Genomic DNA, 14,970 nt, shown 5'->3' with positions numbered 1-14,970 from the left:
CTTTCTCTCTCTCTTCCTCTCCTCTCACTGTTTCTCTCTATGTCTTACTCTCACTTTCTTTCTTTTTCTCTATCTCCTCACTCTAACTGTTTCTCTCTTTCTCTCTGTCTTCTGCTCACTCTTTCTTTTTCTCTCTCTTTCCTCTCTCACACTGTTTCTCTCTTTCTCTCTCTTCCTCTCTATCTTTCTCTATCTCTATCTCTCTCTCTCTCTCACTCTATTTCTCTCTTCCTCTTTCTCACACTTTTTCTCTCTCTCTCTTACTCTCTCACTGTTTCTCTCTCTTCATCTCTCTCACTCTTTTTCTCTTCCTCTCTGTCTCCCTCTCTTTCTTTCTTTTTATCTCCTTCTTCCTCTCACTCTCACTGTTTCCCTCTTTCTCTCTGTCTTCCTCTCACTCTTTCTTTCTTTCTCTCTCTCTTCCTCTCTCCTTTGATGTACGCATGACGCACAATCTTATCTTGCTTGTTATCTAACAAGCTGTGATAAGATTTTCTCCAGTGTCAACATTCCTCTCCCTCTCTTCCTTTTCTCCTCTCACACTTTCTCTCTTTCTCTGTCTCTTCCTCTATCTCACTCTTTCTGTCTCTCTCTTCCTCTCTCTCACTCTTTATCTCTCTTACACTGTTTCTCTCTTTCTCTCTTCCTTGTATCTTACTCTTTTTCTCGTTCTCTCTCACTCTTTCTTCTCTCTTTGTCTTTGTCTGTCTTCTCTCTCTCACTCTTTCTCTCTTTGTCTGTCTTCCTCTCTCTCACTCTTTCTCTCTCTCTCTCCTCCTCTCTCTCACTCTTTCTCTCTCTCTTCTTCTCTTTCCCACTGTTTCTCTCTTTCTCTCTTCCTTGTATATCACTCTTTCTCTGTCTTCCTCTCTCTCTCTCTTTCCGTATTTCTCTCTCTCAACCTTTCGTTCTTTCTCTTTCTCCTTTGCTGGACATATTACGCACCATCTTATCTTTCTTTTTGTCTTGCAGGCTGTGATTCACAAATGGTTCAGCAAAGACACACCATGACTGTACATAGTTTTATTTGTTGCTGTTTTGTTTTAATAAATTTTGATATGTAAATCCATACATGACTAAGATTTGTTTTTGTCCACAAGCATCTTCTTATTAATGGTTCGCAGAAGGACACTTGCGGACCCAAGAAGTGTTGAGGGTATGCTGGTGATGTGGGGAGAGGGTGCGTTATGTGGGGAGAAGCAGCATGAAAGGGGTATCTCTCACAGACAGAGCTTCGGTATGTTTTTAGAAATGCCTCGGACAGATGCCAGCTGACGGACTGAATCACAAAATAGCTTTTCAATGCTCATATAGAGTGTAACTTATGAACAGTTTGCACCCAGGCTCGCAGAGGGACACTGCGGCCCGTGGGCTCGACTCGCAGAGGGAGAACTACGGGCCGTCCGCTCCCAAAGGAACAGCAGTGTAGTAGCTCACAGACGTAGAGGCACATCAGCGTACTAGCTCGCACAGGTAGAGAGCTGCGAGCCGACGGACTGGCTACTAAAGGCATAGCTGCGAAGTGGTGATGTTGGGCAGAGAGAGCGTGAAAGGGTTAGCTTCCTACTGGTGTCCTGGAGTGGAAGTCGTGCTGCCTGGTATGCACTTGTTTCTCCTTTATTGTTAATAAATCTTAAACCTTCACTGCATCCATATCATCATTACACAGAGCTGCAGTATATTAAATTGCCCCCGGGACCGTTCTTTTATATTTTCACTCGATGCGAGGCACAAAATGGCTGCTAACACTTCCTGGTTTGAAGTGTTAGCAGCCAATCAGAGGACACTTCCTGCATTCAAGTGTTAGCAGCCAATCAGAGGCAAGCTCATGCTAGGGAGTTAGGCACCAACCAGATATACATAATTTTTTTCCCTTTAATATCCCAAAAACTAATGAACGAATCTACCCAATTTAAAAAAAAGCATGTTTTCTGGACAAATACCTTTCTCCTTGCCAAATTTGCCATAATTCAGTTCAGCAGTTTCACCTGTAGCCTTGTCTAAAGTTTCTTATGGAAAATGCATTGAGAAAACATGTTTTGGGACCCCCCCTTTTTTCTAAGCCCCCCCTTGACCAATCACCCCTAAACTTTCAAGATAGGAGCTGATCAAAAAAGAGAAACCTTTTGGAAAATTTCATAAACATTCTTCAAACAACACCAAAGTTATAAGCACATGGAGGGCTCTAGGAGAGGGGCCGCGCAACACCCCTCCCAAAATAAGTGAAGCCCCAGAGAGCCCCAATTTTTTTTTTAAGTCCCCCTGGACCTAGCCCACCCCGGGGTCTTATTAAATAAAATGCGGGAACCCGCGACCCCAGTGCAAATTGCGCCGATTTAAAAAAACATAAAAATGCTTTCTTTGGCCCTGGGGGTCCTCTGAGACCCCCTAAGCATGACTAGGGGGTCAGGGTGTTTCTACCCTACCCCTTCTCTTATTTTATACCTTTGTTTTTCTGTTGTCTAGTGACTCGCTTCTTCCGAGGCACAAGATGGCTGCCAACACTTTCTAGTTTGGAATGTTGGCAGCCAATCACAGTGAAACTCGTGCATGGGACATATGCTCCGCCCAGATATCGAAACTTTTATTTTTCCAATTTCTTAGTATCTACTGAACGGATTTACACCATTTAAAAAAAAAAGTCACTTTCTGATCCAAGTACTACATTTTTGCCAGATTTGGGGTAATTCCGTTCAGTAGTTTCGGCTGTAGCCTTGCACAAAGTTTCCTATGGAAAATTGATTTTTTTCACTCTTATTTTTTTAATTTTTCAAAAACTACTGAACGTATTTACACCACTTAAAAAAGGTCGCTTTCTGAATCAAGCTCTACCTAGCTGCCAAAGTTGGGGTAATTCCGTTCAGCAGTTCGGGCTGTAGCTCGTCGCAAAATTTCCTATGGAAATTAACATGAGGAAAACGCGTTTTGGGACCCCCCTTTTTTCTCAGCCACCGCTTGACGAATCACCCCCAAACTTTCAGGATAGGAGTTGACCAGAATAGACTTTTTTTGGGAGAATTTTGCAAAGATTCGTCAAACGACGCCAAAGTTATTAGCAAATAAAAAAATGCTTTTCCTATGGAAACTAGGTTGTAAATATAACTACCTACTGGTGACCACCAGTAGGTAATATATATGTATTCAAAGTATACATGTTTATAAGTCATACAACAACATATATATCGGAGGGTCTAATACACAAAACGCACTCAGGGAGTCCTAACAGGACACCCTGCAGCAACCTCAAACTATGTGTATCTAAAACCAGATAATCCCCAAGATGGTAAGGAAGGGATGCCCATCAGTCACCACACGGAACCGCCCTTCATCATTTCGGATTCCACCAAGACCACTACTGGGATAGCCAAACAACTATCACGGTCGGGGGTCCAGATGTAAGAAGGAGCTCCACCGCCGATAAGCAAGGTCTAACTTAGGTCTTGTTACTCAAGTTCTGAGGATTTGAATGTCAAAACTAGGGGACTGATGTTGCAGTGCTCAAAAAGTGTGAAAAATTAGATAAGTAAGAAGAATTAGTGAATATAAAATAGGATAGGGGGTACTTGTAACTTTATTCAGGTGTTACCCAACCTTCCAATGTTAAAAAGTAGTTGTCAGTGACAGTCAAAAATATACAGACTGTCTGGATGTTTCACGTGGTCGACATGTTTCAGCAAACTAATGACAGATTCGTCGTTGCTTTCTTCAGGACCATATTTACAAATAGCTACTGCAAAATAAGTGATAGTGAATACAAATAAGTGCTCAAAATCAAAATAAGATACAGAGTTCACCTGATATCACTAGGTGTTCTGCTTCCTCTTTACAAGTTTTTCTGAAAAAGAGGAAAGAGAAAAGTTTGAAGGTTGCAACCAGTGTTCCCCTGATGAGAAACCGGCGTAACATTATAATCATAGTTATGACTACTAATAAGTATCACTGAAGTATACTGAAAGCCTCTAACTAAGAAGTGCATGCATATTATCATTGGGCCTAATCTGTTAACTGCCAATGAAGTATTTTAAACCCTCTTACCATCTTTGTAAGAGGTATAAACCTCACCCCACCTGGCCACGGCTCAGGAAAGAGGAGAAGCACCGCTCTGTGATGGAAAGACATAAAAATGTACGCAGCATTATTATACTCAACCCATCGTTTTGCTCCAAAAAATCGAGGTAGCGCACATCAAGCCATGGACTCACTCACTCTCAGCCCGCACATTCATAGTCGACTGAAATTATATGTTTGTCAGGCTAGACGATGGAGCAAAAGAGCCTTGATATTGTTATTATTGCTTATTCTGTCTCCATCGAAACTAACCCTGGGCATAGTGTGCGGAGCGGGGCTCCGCGGAGCTACGCGAAGTGGGCGCACAACTACACCCACCCGCCCACTCCGCGTAGCCCCACTCCGCGCCGCCCGCCTCCCTCCCGCCCTCCCTAAATACATAAATAAATGTATAAAAAGCTTTTAAAAACACTTACCTTGTCTGCCGCGTCCCCGGGGCTCCCTCTCGCCGTCCCGCCGTTCGCGCCACCACCGAATCGGATCCTAATGCGCATGCGCGGCCGCCCGCGCATGCGCATTAGGATCCGAAATGGTGGCGCGCATCGCGGGACGGCGAGAGGGAGCCCCGGGGACGCGGCAGACAAGGTAAGTGTTTTAAAAAGCTTTTTATACATTTATTTATGTATTTAGGGAGGGCGGGAGGGAGGCGGGTGGCGGCCGGCTACGCACCGTCTGCGGAGCGCGCGTAGTGCCGCCTGGCTACGCCGGCTACGCAAAATGCGTAGGAGGCGGCACTCCGTGCACTCCGTGCACGGAGCGTAGCTGGCCGCCGAGGGTTAATCGAAACAAAGCCCAACCGAAATCTAAACACCTGTAAACACAGGCAAAATGCATCCTCTCACAAGGCTCGACTACCTGTAATGCCCGTAATTGTAGCCGAGTGAAAGCTATTAAAGTAGTGTGAAAGCCATTCAAGTAGCGTGTATCGCTCATGCAAAAGGCGAGTTGTCTATGCCTTTCAAATGGCACACACATTCCCACATACGTACCGCAAAAAACACTCGCAGACCGTCAGATGATCCGGCAGCCATTCCCTACCTGTCCGTCGGTACTTAAGCGTCGGTATCCAAGCCGATCGGGGAGGTACCGTCGGGCGGCCATGCTGAGCATTATATCATGTCCCCTGATTGGCTCGAGTCCGATCACATGGGGCAGTTCCGTCAATAGATTGTAACCTGACTTCTGATAGGCTCAGTTGAACAAACTGATGGCCAATCAAAATGCTATGTTTATCCAAGATTGCTCTGGTGCACGTAAGCTTTGAACGTGTATGGCGACTATGGATAGCTTTATTGAAAAAGATCTCCAAATACAAAGACACGAAAAGTATGTCTCTAAGTATACACAAATAGAAATGTTACGGTTCACGATGTAGAACACCTCGTGGATGATTAAGTATACCAAATTTCAAACACTCATTTATTAAATAACGCTGCGAAGCTGAGCCATATGTAATATACATATATGTAGAAGATATATATATATAAAGAAACCCCGATAGTCGCAGGGTAAAGATTGAATGTCCATAATGCATGTCAGTGATTAAACCAGAAAATTAATATATCCAAAGATAGCGAAAGGGTGTTACTGATGTGCTACATCCAATGGATTATTCATAACACAAAAATGTATAAATCTGGGCCATCTATATCTACTATATGTGCCTATGGCTGAAACTAATTGTAAACAAACCAATGTCAGTGTTCATGATATAGGGCACTTCCAGTCGATAATTGATTGTAACCAACTTCAAGAGTTCACTTTCTAGTTCAGCTACAGGGCTGAAACCTATATACATAAAGAAAGAAGAATAGTGATCATACCTCTGGGAGATTCATGGTGGCTGATTAGTGTGAAGGACTGGTCTAAGTGTGTAAATGCTCGTCACCAGCCAAACACATCAGCAATAATATACCACCATATACTGTGATATCTGTGAGCAAAAGGGATATATATCGGGCTGTTGGCTCACCACCCACTCAAGGGAACTAAACCCATATTCAGTATTGAACTACACTGAGCGTTACAGATCATATGATAGTAACAGAAAGACCTACTACGATCAGAGCGTTGACCAGGGTATGTCATCATTCAGACCAACCCGGTTAGTGACCATCTTAAACACCCATTTCTGTTCTCTAAATAAAAGGTATTTGGATACATCTGTAACATGCGCAGGGATGTGAGGCTGTTCTATCACAGTCCACTGAAAAGCAGTTGAAGGATGACGTGCTTCTAGGAAATGATTAGTAAGTTTAGTCGCTTGCCTCTTACACCTAATCGTGCTCTTATGTTCGGAGATTCTTATTCTGATCTTACGGGTTGTCATCCCTATGTATTTCAACCCACAGGGACAGGTGATAAGATAAACAAGATTCTCACTGTTACAGTTCGTAAATTTCGACTGAATCCACGGTCTGGAGGTGCCGATGTCTATTTCAGTAGACTTCTTCGTTTGTGGGCACGAATTACCCATCCCACAAGGATGGTGGCCTACAACAGGAGGAAGGTCCCATAGCGTACCTAGAGTCCTAGGTCTGTCCTCACGTGGTCGTGTATGGACCAAACGGTCCCTAAGGTTTGGTCCCCTCTTAAAAGAGAAAAGAGGACTCTGGATTGAGACATCGTCCGAGTTGAGAATAGACCAATGTCTCATTACCATTTTCTTAATGTTGTTAGACAAAGTCCCAAAGGTGGTCACAAAAGTAATCCTTTCCAAAGGAGGTTTCTGTACAGGAGGTTCCAGAAGGGCCAGACGGTTATTGTTCCGGGCACGTTTGGTCCATACACGACCACGTGAGGACAGACCTAGGGCTCTAGGTACGCTATGGGACCTTCCTCCTGTTGTAGGCCACCATCCTGGTGGGATGTGTAATTCGTGCCCACAAACGAAGAAGTCTACTGAAATAGACATCGGCACCTCCAGACCGTGGATTCAGTCGAAATTCACGAACTGTAACAGTGAGAATCTTGTTTATCTTATCACCTGTCCCTGTGGGTTGAAATACATAGGGATGACAACCTGTAAGATCAGAATAAGAATCTCCGAACATAAGAGCACGATTAGGTGTAAGAGGCAAGCAACTAAACTTACTAATCATTTCCTAGAAGCACGTCATCCTTCAACTGCTTTTCAGTGGACTGTGATAGAACAGCCTCACATCCCTGCGCATGTTACAGATGTATCCAAATACCTTTTATTTAGAGAACAGAAATGGGTGTTTAAGATGGGCATTAACCGGGTTGGTCTGAATGATGACATACCCTGGTCAACGCTCTGATCATAGTAGGTCTTTCTGTTACTATCATATGATCTGTAACGGTCAATGTAGTTCAATACTGAATATGGGTTTAGTTCCCTTGAGTGGGTGGTGAGCCAACAGTCCCGATATATACCCCTTTTGCTCACAGATATCATAGTATATGGTGGTATATTATTGCTGATGTGTTTGGCTGGTGACGAGCATTTACACACTTAACCAGTCCTTCACACTAATCAGCCACCATGAATCTCCCAGAGGTATGATCACTATTCTTCTTTCTTTATGTATATAGGTTTCAGCCTTTTAGCTGAACTAGAAAGTGAACTCTTGGAGTTGGTTACAATCAATTATCAACTGGAAGTGCCCTATATCATAAACACTGACATTGGTTTGTTTACAATTAGTTTCAGCCATAGGCACATATAGTAGATATAGATGTCCCAGATTTATACATTTTTGTGTTATGAATAATCCATCGGATGTAGCACATCAGTAACACCCTTTCGCTATCTTTGGATATATTAATTTTCTGGTTTAATCACTGACATGCATTATGGACATTCAATCTTTACCCTGCGACTATCGGGGTTTCTTTATATATATATATCTTCTACATATATGTATATTACATATGGCTCAGCTTCGCAGCGTTATTTAATAAATGAGTGTTTGAAATTTGGTATACTTAATCATCCACCGAGGTGTTCTACATCGTGAACCGTAACATTTCTATTTGTGTATACTTAGAGACATACTTTTCGTGTCTTTGTATTTGGAGATCTTTTTCAATAAAGCTATCCATAGTCGCCATACACGTTCAAAGCTTACGTGCACCAGAGTAATCTTGGATAAACATAGCATTTTGATTGGCCATCAGTTTGTTCAAATGAGCTTATCAGAAGTCAGGTTACAATCTATTGACGGAACTGCCCCATGTGATCGGACTCGAGCCAATCAGGGGACATATAATGCTCAGCTTGGCCGCCCGACGGTACCTCCCCGATCGGCTTGGATGCCGACGCTGAAGTACCGACGGACAGGTAGGGAATGGCTGCCGGATCATCTGACGGTCTGCGAGTGTTTTTTGCGGTACGTATGTGGGAATGCGTGTGCCATTTGAAAGGCATAGACAACTCGCCTTTTGCATGAGCGATACACGCTACTTGAATGGCTTTCACACTACTTTAATGGCTTTCACTCGGCTACAATTACGGGCATTACAGGTAGTCGAGCCTTGTGAGAGGATGCATTTTGCCTGTGTTTACAGGTGTTTAGATTTCGGTTGGGCTTTGTTTCGATGGAGACAGAATAAGCAATAATAACAATATAAAGGCTCTTTTGCTCCATCGTCTAGCCTGACAAACATATAATTTCAGTCGACTATGAATGTGCGGGCTGAGAGTGAGTGAGTCCATAGCTTGATGTGCGCTACCTCGATTTTTTCGAGCAAAACGATGGGTTGAGTATAATAATGCTGCGTACATTTTTATCTCTTTCCATCACAGAGCGGTGTTTCTCCTCTTTCCTGAGCCGTGGCCAGGTGGGGTGAGGTTTATACCTCTTACAAAGATGGTAAGAGGGTTTAAAATACTTCGTTGGCAGTTAACAGATTAGGCCCAATGATAATATGCATGCACTTCTTGGTTAGAGGTGTTCAGTATACTTCAGTGATACTTATTATTAGTCATAACTATGATTATAATGTTACGCCGGTTTCTCATCAGGGGAACCCTGGTTGCAACCTTCAAACTTTTCTCTTTCCTCTTTTTCAGAAAAACTTGTAAAGAGGAAGCAGAACACCTAGTGATATCAGGTGAACTCTGTATCTTATTTTGATTTTGAGCACTTATTTGTATTCACTATCACTTATTTTGCAGTAGCTATTTGTAAATATGGTCCTGAAGAAAGCAACGACGAATCTGTCATTAGTTTGCTGAAACATGTCGACCACGTGAAACATCCAGACAGTCTGTATATTTTTGACTGTCACTGACAACTACTTTTTAACATTGGAAGGTTGGGTAACACCTGAATAAAGTTACAAGTACCCCCCTATCCTATTTTATATTCACTAATTCTTCTTACTTATCTAATTTTTTACACTTTTTGAGCACTGCAACATCAGTCCCCTAGTTGTGACATTCAAATCCTCAGAACTTGAGTAACAAGACCTAAGTTAGACCTTGCTTATCGGCGGTGGAGCTCCTTCTTACATCTGGACCCCCGACCGTGATAGTTGTTTGGCTATCCCAGTAGTGGTCTTGGTGGAATCCCAAATGATGAAGGGCGGTTCCGTGTGGTGACTGATGGGCATCCCTTCCTTACCATCTTGGGGATGATCTGGTTTTAGATACACATAGTTTGAGGTTGCTGCAGGGTGTCCTGTTAGTACTCCCTGAGTGCGTTTTGTGTATTAGACCCTCCGATATATATGTTGTTGTATGACTGTAGGGAACATATTGGAGCCTGGTCTTTAAATTCCAAGTGGTCCTAATTACCTGTTTATTGCTTTTACATGTTTATAAGCACACATATATGCACCATTGGTGTCTTGTGTATACTATTGCTGTACATTTGTAGTTTGAATAAGGTGGTCATGTAGGGAAGAGACAGCACTTGAGTAATCTTCTCAAGATAAGACGTCTATCTGTGGATCTTATGTTTGGGGCTAATGAATTTCATAGTTTGGCTGATTCAACAGAGAAAGATTTTCTACCCATTTTCTTTGCTTGTATGAGGAGGGGTGCCATCTGTAGCAGATGTTTCTATGTTGTCTGTATTTTGTGATGGTCATTCTGATGAAAAGTGTTCCTGTTTCATGTATTGCTTTGATAGTGATAGAATCTTGAAAGTGGATCTTCTGGCAACAGGTATGCAGGGAGGATGTGGGTTTATGGCTTTATATGTAGGAGTAGCCTGGCAGCTGAGTTTTGAATTTGCACTGATCAACAGCTTGGAGGCAATGAAGATTCTTGAGTTTTTAACGTCTTTGGGGCTTTCCAGTTTAAGAAGTATGTGTGTCACCTTGATAGTTGATTTATGCAGCACTACAAAACAGTAATAAAGTGAACCACAAACACAAGAAAAATCCTATACCAATTTAGAACAATACAATTTATTTTAATAAATTACCTGAGACCAATTTAATGAAAATCAGTAGTACCGTAGAAATGCACTTTTAAAAATGTAAGTAAAGGCCAGATGTAGGTCGGTCGGTAACGGCCGAAAATCGGTATTTTCGGCCGTTACCGACCGGTATTTCAGGAATGGTATGTAGGGCCCTTAATTTTACAGAATCTGTAAATTTACCGATCGGTAAATTTACCGATTCTGTAAAATACCGAATCGGTATTTTTACCGATTTGGTAAATTTGAGATGTAGGTGGGACTCTTCTGAGTCCCACAAGCCTTACAAAATCGGTATTTTACCATCAAATCCAATTTGATGGTAAAATACCGATTCCGGTGTGCATGCACATGTGTGCATGCACACCTCTGCCATGTGACAGGCACACCTGCCCTTGGGGCATATATGCCTGCCACATGGCACCCGAGCCTGTTTTGGGGGGGCCAGAGGGTGTCAAAGTGACACCCCCTGCACCCTTGAGAAATTCGGTATTTAGCGATATCGGTATTGCCCATTGATTCCTATGGGCTTCACAGCCCATAGGAATCAATAGGAAATACCGATTCGGTATTTCCAGATTCGGTAAATACTGAATCTTAAAGATTCGGTATTTACACATCTGGAAATACCTACATCTCCCCCTTCATATTTACCACTTCTTAAATACCGAATCGGTAAAATTCGGTATTTAAGAAGTGGTAAATAAGAATTACCTACGTCGGGCCCTTAGTGCCTAAAAGCACAATGTATCAACTGTGAATATCTGGTTGCACTAGATCAGGACAAAGTCACATGTTCAGGCCAACTGCAATGGAGCACAGGCAAGATATAGGGACCAAGTTAAGCCTGCTGAACAAAGCACCCTAAATCTTGGCTGCGGAACATTGCAAGTTCCGGCCTCAAGGATGAGCCATGAAGCTGTGGTTCCGAGGGGCTGCCAGTTTGGCAACAGAGGTGCATCAGGCAGCAGTGTTTGCGATGAAGCCGTCGACTGGGCTTTCAAGGCAAGGTCAGGTGTCTTCATTGAGGCTGTTGTCAATTAAGGCTTGCAATACAAAGTCCTGCTTTGGGGATGCTTCATGCAGCAGCAGTTCAGAGAAGCTGTGAAGCGAGGGCCTTTGTAGGGGACGCATTACATTACATCAGTTCCAATGTGGGGTGGCAAGGAGATGTACGCATGTCTGCATTGGTTCTGCCCAGGAGACCACAGCTGGGCTCGCAAAGCACTATCAAGCCCACTTCCAAGGGTCAAGGGCTGTGGTGGCACCACTTGGGGGGTAGGTTCACAGCAGACTTTCTTTGCTGGGTTCAAGGTGCTTGGATACTTTTCTGTCCCTGGGTTTCTGATGAGGAGGCCAGCCAACTAGCCCTTGGTGTCACTCTGGTGGTCTTGGGTGTCATGATCCTAGTCCAATCTTCACTAAGGCAGCAAGACAGCAGAGTAGCAGTCCTTCTTGCAGAGCATCACTGCAGTCCTCCAGCAAAAACTAGTTCAGAAAAGTGGAGGAGGTAGGCAAAATGTTTCGGAGTGACCTTGCAGAAATGGCAATTTTCCAACACAGTGCATAAATCTAAATCTATCCTATCTAATTAAAGTAAACTCAGTTGTAATTCTGTCTTACAGGTTACAGGCTGGTCAGAATGTTGCTTCTAGACTACTGTTACGTCAGAAAAAAATAAATAGCTCATCACTTATTAGATCTGCACTGGCTTCCAGTAATTAACGGATGCCTCTTCAAAGCACTCTGTGTTCTCAATCCCGCCTTTTCAGATGAAGGTCCTCTGCATCTTAACATTTTTCATAAATATTCTCCCTCTCACAATCTAAGATAGCTCTTGATGTCCCTCCCATTAAGAAAGTCAGGATCGCTGGCTGTTTTTTTCAACGCCTGGCCGTCTCCTTCCGGAATGTATTGCCTTTGCGCTCCAATACACGCCCTCTTTTTTGGCATTCAGAAAACACCCTAAGGCATTTCTGTTCTCCTCTTGATTCTATCTTCTCTCTCACCATTAATACATAAATGTTACTTGTTTTTCAGCTCCAAGACGCCCACTTTAGGTAGCAGTGTGCTTTATAATAAAATCAACCAACCAATTTTACCTGTTAGGTGCAAAATGTATGGTCAGTATGTGGCCTATATTTCGAGACATGTTCTCTTTCTAGATGTCTCAGATTACCTGAGCCTGATTCACAAAGATTTTGCTGTGACTTACTCTTGTAGTGAAATTCAGAAGTAAGCCATATATAGTCGTACTTACTCATAGCAAATTCTTTTCAATTCTGGGCCTACATTTTTTGCAGTAAGCTTTTTACAAAGTGAAGCCATGTATATCTGCCAAAATAGTCATTCAGGACAGATTGAGCTGTGCAAAATATTAAAATACGATATGCAAAGAAGAGCCTGAAGAAGAAAGTGTTGAGTGTGGTACGCCGGAGGGTTCATTTTAAAAGTTTAACATATGAATATTTAAACTATTTATACATATAACCATTAAACATATCACTATTTTGTTGCCTTCTTGGACCACACCCCACTTTTGCCTGTTTAAGTGTTCCTCTGTCCCCATACCCTTTGAACTATTTATCTGGAATGTATCCATTTTGATTACATTTTATCATTTATGTGATTATAGTTTGGGGTCTAAATAGTTTCTTATCCTTTCTCCTGTCATTGCATTTAGGTGACTAGCAAAAGACTGTTTTCACTCACTTTCTTAGACGTCGTTTTTGTTTGTATGCCAATTAACAGGTTTTCAGGCTCTCATGTCCAACAAAAAATTCAAAGTTTGTTCAGATACTCGTCACATTATGTTGCGTAGGCTTGGTCTAGAAATATCAAGATTCCTACAATGTTGGTGCTTAACTAACAAGACAGTTGCAGTAATAGATTAAAATCCCCATCTGTCTTTATACAGTGCATGATATCATCTAATAAGTAGTCTGAGGGCAAAGAATTAAAAAACACGCAGCCAATTAAGTGATTTAATTGATTGACCTACTTATTGATTATTCTCTTACCTTGACGAGGAAATAATAACAGAATTCAGTGCCCCGCAGCATGATATTGCCACTGTTAATGGAATAAACCATTTTGCATATCCAAGAACTTGGTCAGCAAAAGTCTAAAAGCATACACACATAAAAAAGAAAGAACACAGGTTCAGATATTACATAAATAATCACTTTTGCCAACAATGTTGGTCTTCCACAACGTTAAGAAATGCTGCAGCTGGACCAGTCATAATATAGTTCAATTTCTAAAGTGAGTCTATTGACCTAACCAGATGCCAAATGCAAAGGCAGTAGTCAGTTACACAGCCAGACTCTGAATGTAAGAAGTCACCTTCAGCTATAAATCAGCACCAAATGGCAAATCTCTTCTCAGATTACCTATAATATGACTGAGGCCAAGCTCTGGAACATCTTTTCTTATGTTGGCTTGCATGTGATAGTATACGTACATCAGAAGGGAGATTATGGTATATGAAGACCATATTCTGCCTCCACCTTCCTAAAGAGAATGAAATTAAATCAATTATGAGGCTACTGTACAGTTAGAGATCACAGAAAACAAGAGGCATGCAGTCTCAACAGATGATTTCAAGATTGCAGTTGGTCAGTACCTGATCTGTTCTAACAATAACAAGATCATATTTGAAGTGGTGTGAGGTATCCTGGAGTGTCCGCTTACTAAGAGTGCCCATGAGTGAAACACACTGGCACTAAGAAGATTAATTTGGCAGGAATGTGTGTTGGAATGGCTGGAACTGTGAATCTTGGCATCATTGTTCTTGAATTGCTATCTCAGTTTCTTACTGATCAACCTGTAGATCTTGATTTCATCACACTGCAGCAACCATTTATATAGCTGTAATATTCATGGCCACAAATGAGGTGTGGTTCATAGTTTACAATCAAATCTGCTGCCTAGCTAAGCCTGAGATCAGAACCAATGTGCCCTAGTGAAGACTGGGCCATAGTCATATGTAGAGGTGTGTGGTTGAGGTGTGCAATCTAGTTAAATAGAATTCTCAGGGGATGCTGATGATTGTAAATAAGTCTTTATTCCGTACATCAAGAAACACCTCAGCCATAGCTGTCTTTCTCCTTCCGTCTTTCCTGGTCACTCAAAGAAACTTGACATAGAACTCTCTGGCACCAACAGTCTAAATACAGCATCATGCCCTTTAGACAATGGGCGAGAGAACAGTACCAGTGGGCAAGAGAGGGAGAGGGAACAGGGATACATCTCTTGTAAGATACTACACATCCCCTTTCTCTACAACTTAGGACATCTGTATATTTGAAGGAAAGGCAAAAAGTAAAAGGAAAGACAAAGATGCAGAGAAATAGTTGTTACCCCTGGCACCATAGATTAAATACAATACTATGCGTATGAACAAATATATTGAAATGCTTTCTTGTTCATGTGGTAGTAACCACATAGTCTCTTTGGAAGTTGGAACAGCGTATCCTCCTCTCACTAGACCTAATTGCTGGCTTTCTCTCTT

At 42.2% G+C, this 14,970-nt stretch overlaps 1 protein-coding gene across 2 annotated transcripts in view; it reads right to left on the bottom strand.

Moving 5' to 3' along the window:
* LOC144828913 (Y+L amino acid transporter 2-like) overlaps positions 1-14,970 on the bottom strand; it is a 505,595-nt gene that overhangs the window by 104,533 nt on the left and 386,092 nt on the right. For both annotated transcript variants that reach the window (XM_078687526.1, XM_078687527.1), the window contains exon 6: positions 13,478-13,581. In XM_078687526.1, coding sequence (XP_078543652.1) covers positions 13,478-13,581 — 104 coding nt within the window. The remainder of the gene's footprint in view (positions 1-13,477; positions 13,582-14,970) is intronic.

The sequence above is a fragment of the Lissotriton helveticus genome, chromosome 4_1 (assembly GCF_964261635.1).
Source record: "Lissotriton helveticus chromosome 4_1, aLisHel1.1, whole genome shotgun sequence".
NCBI lineage: Eukaryota > Metazoa > Chordata > Amphibia > Caudata > Salamandridae > Lissotriton > Lissotriton helveticus.
Note: the sequence above shows the minus strand (reverse complement) of the source record. Positions and strands in the feature narration are given on the sequence as shown.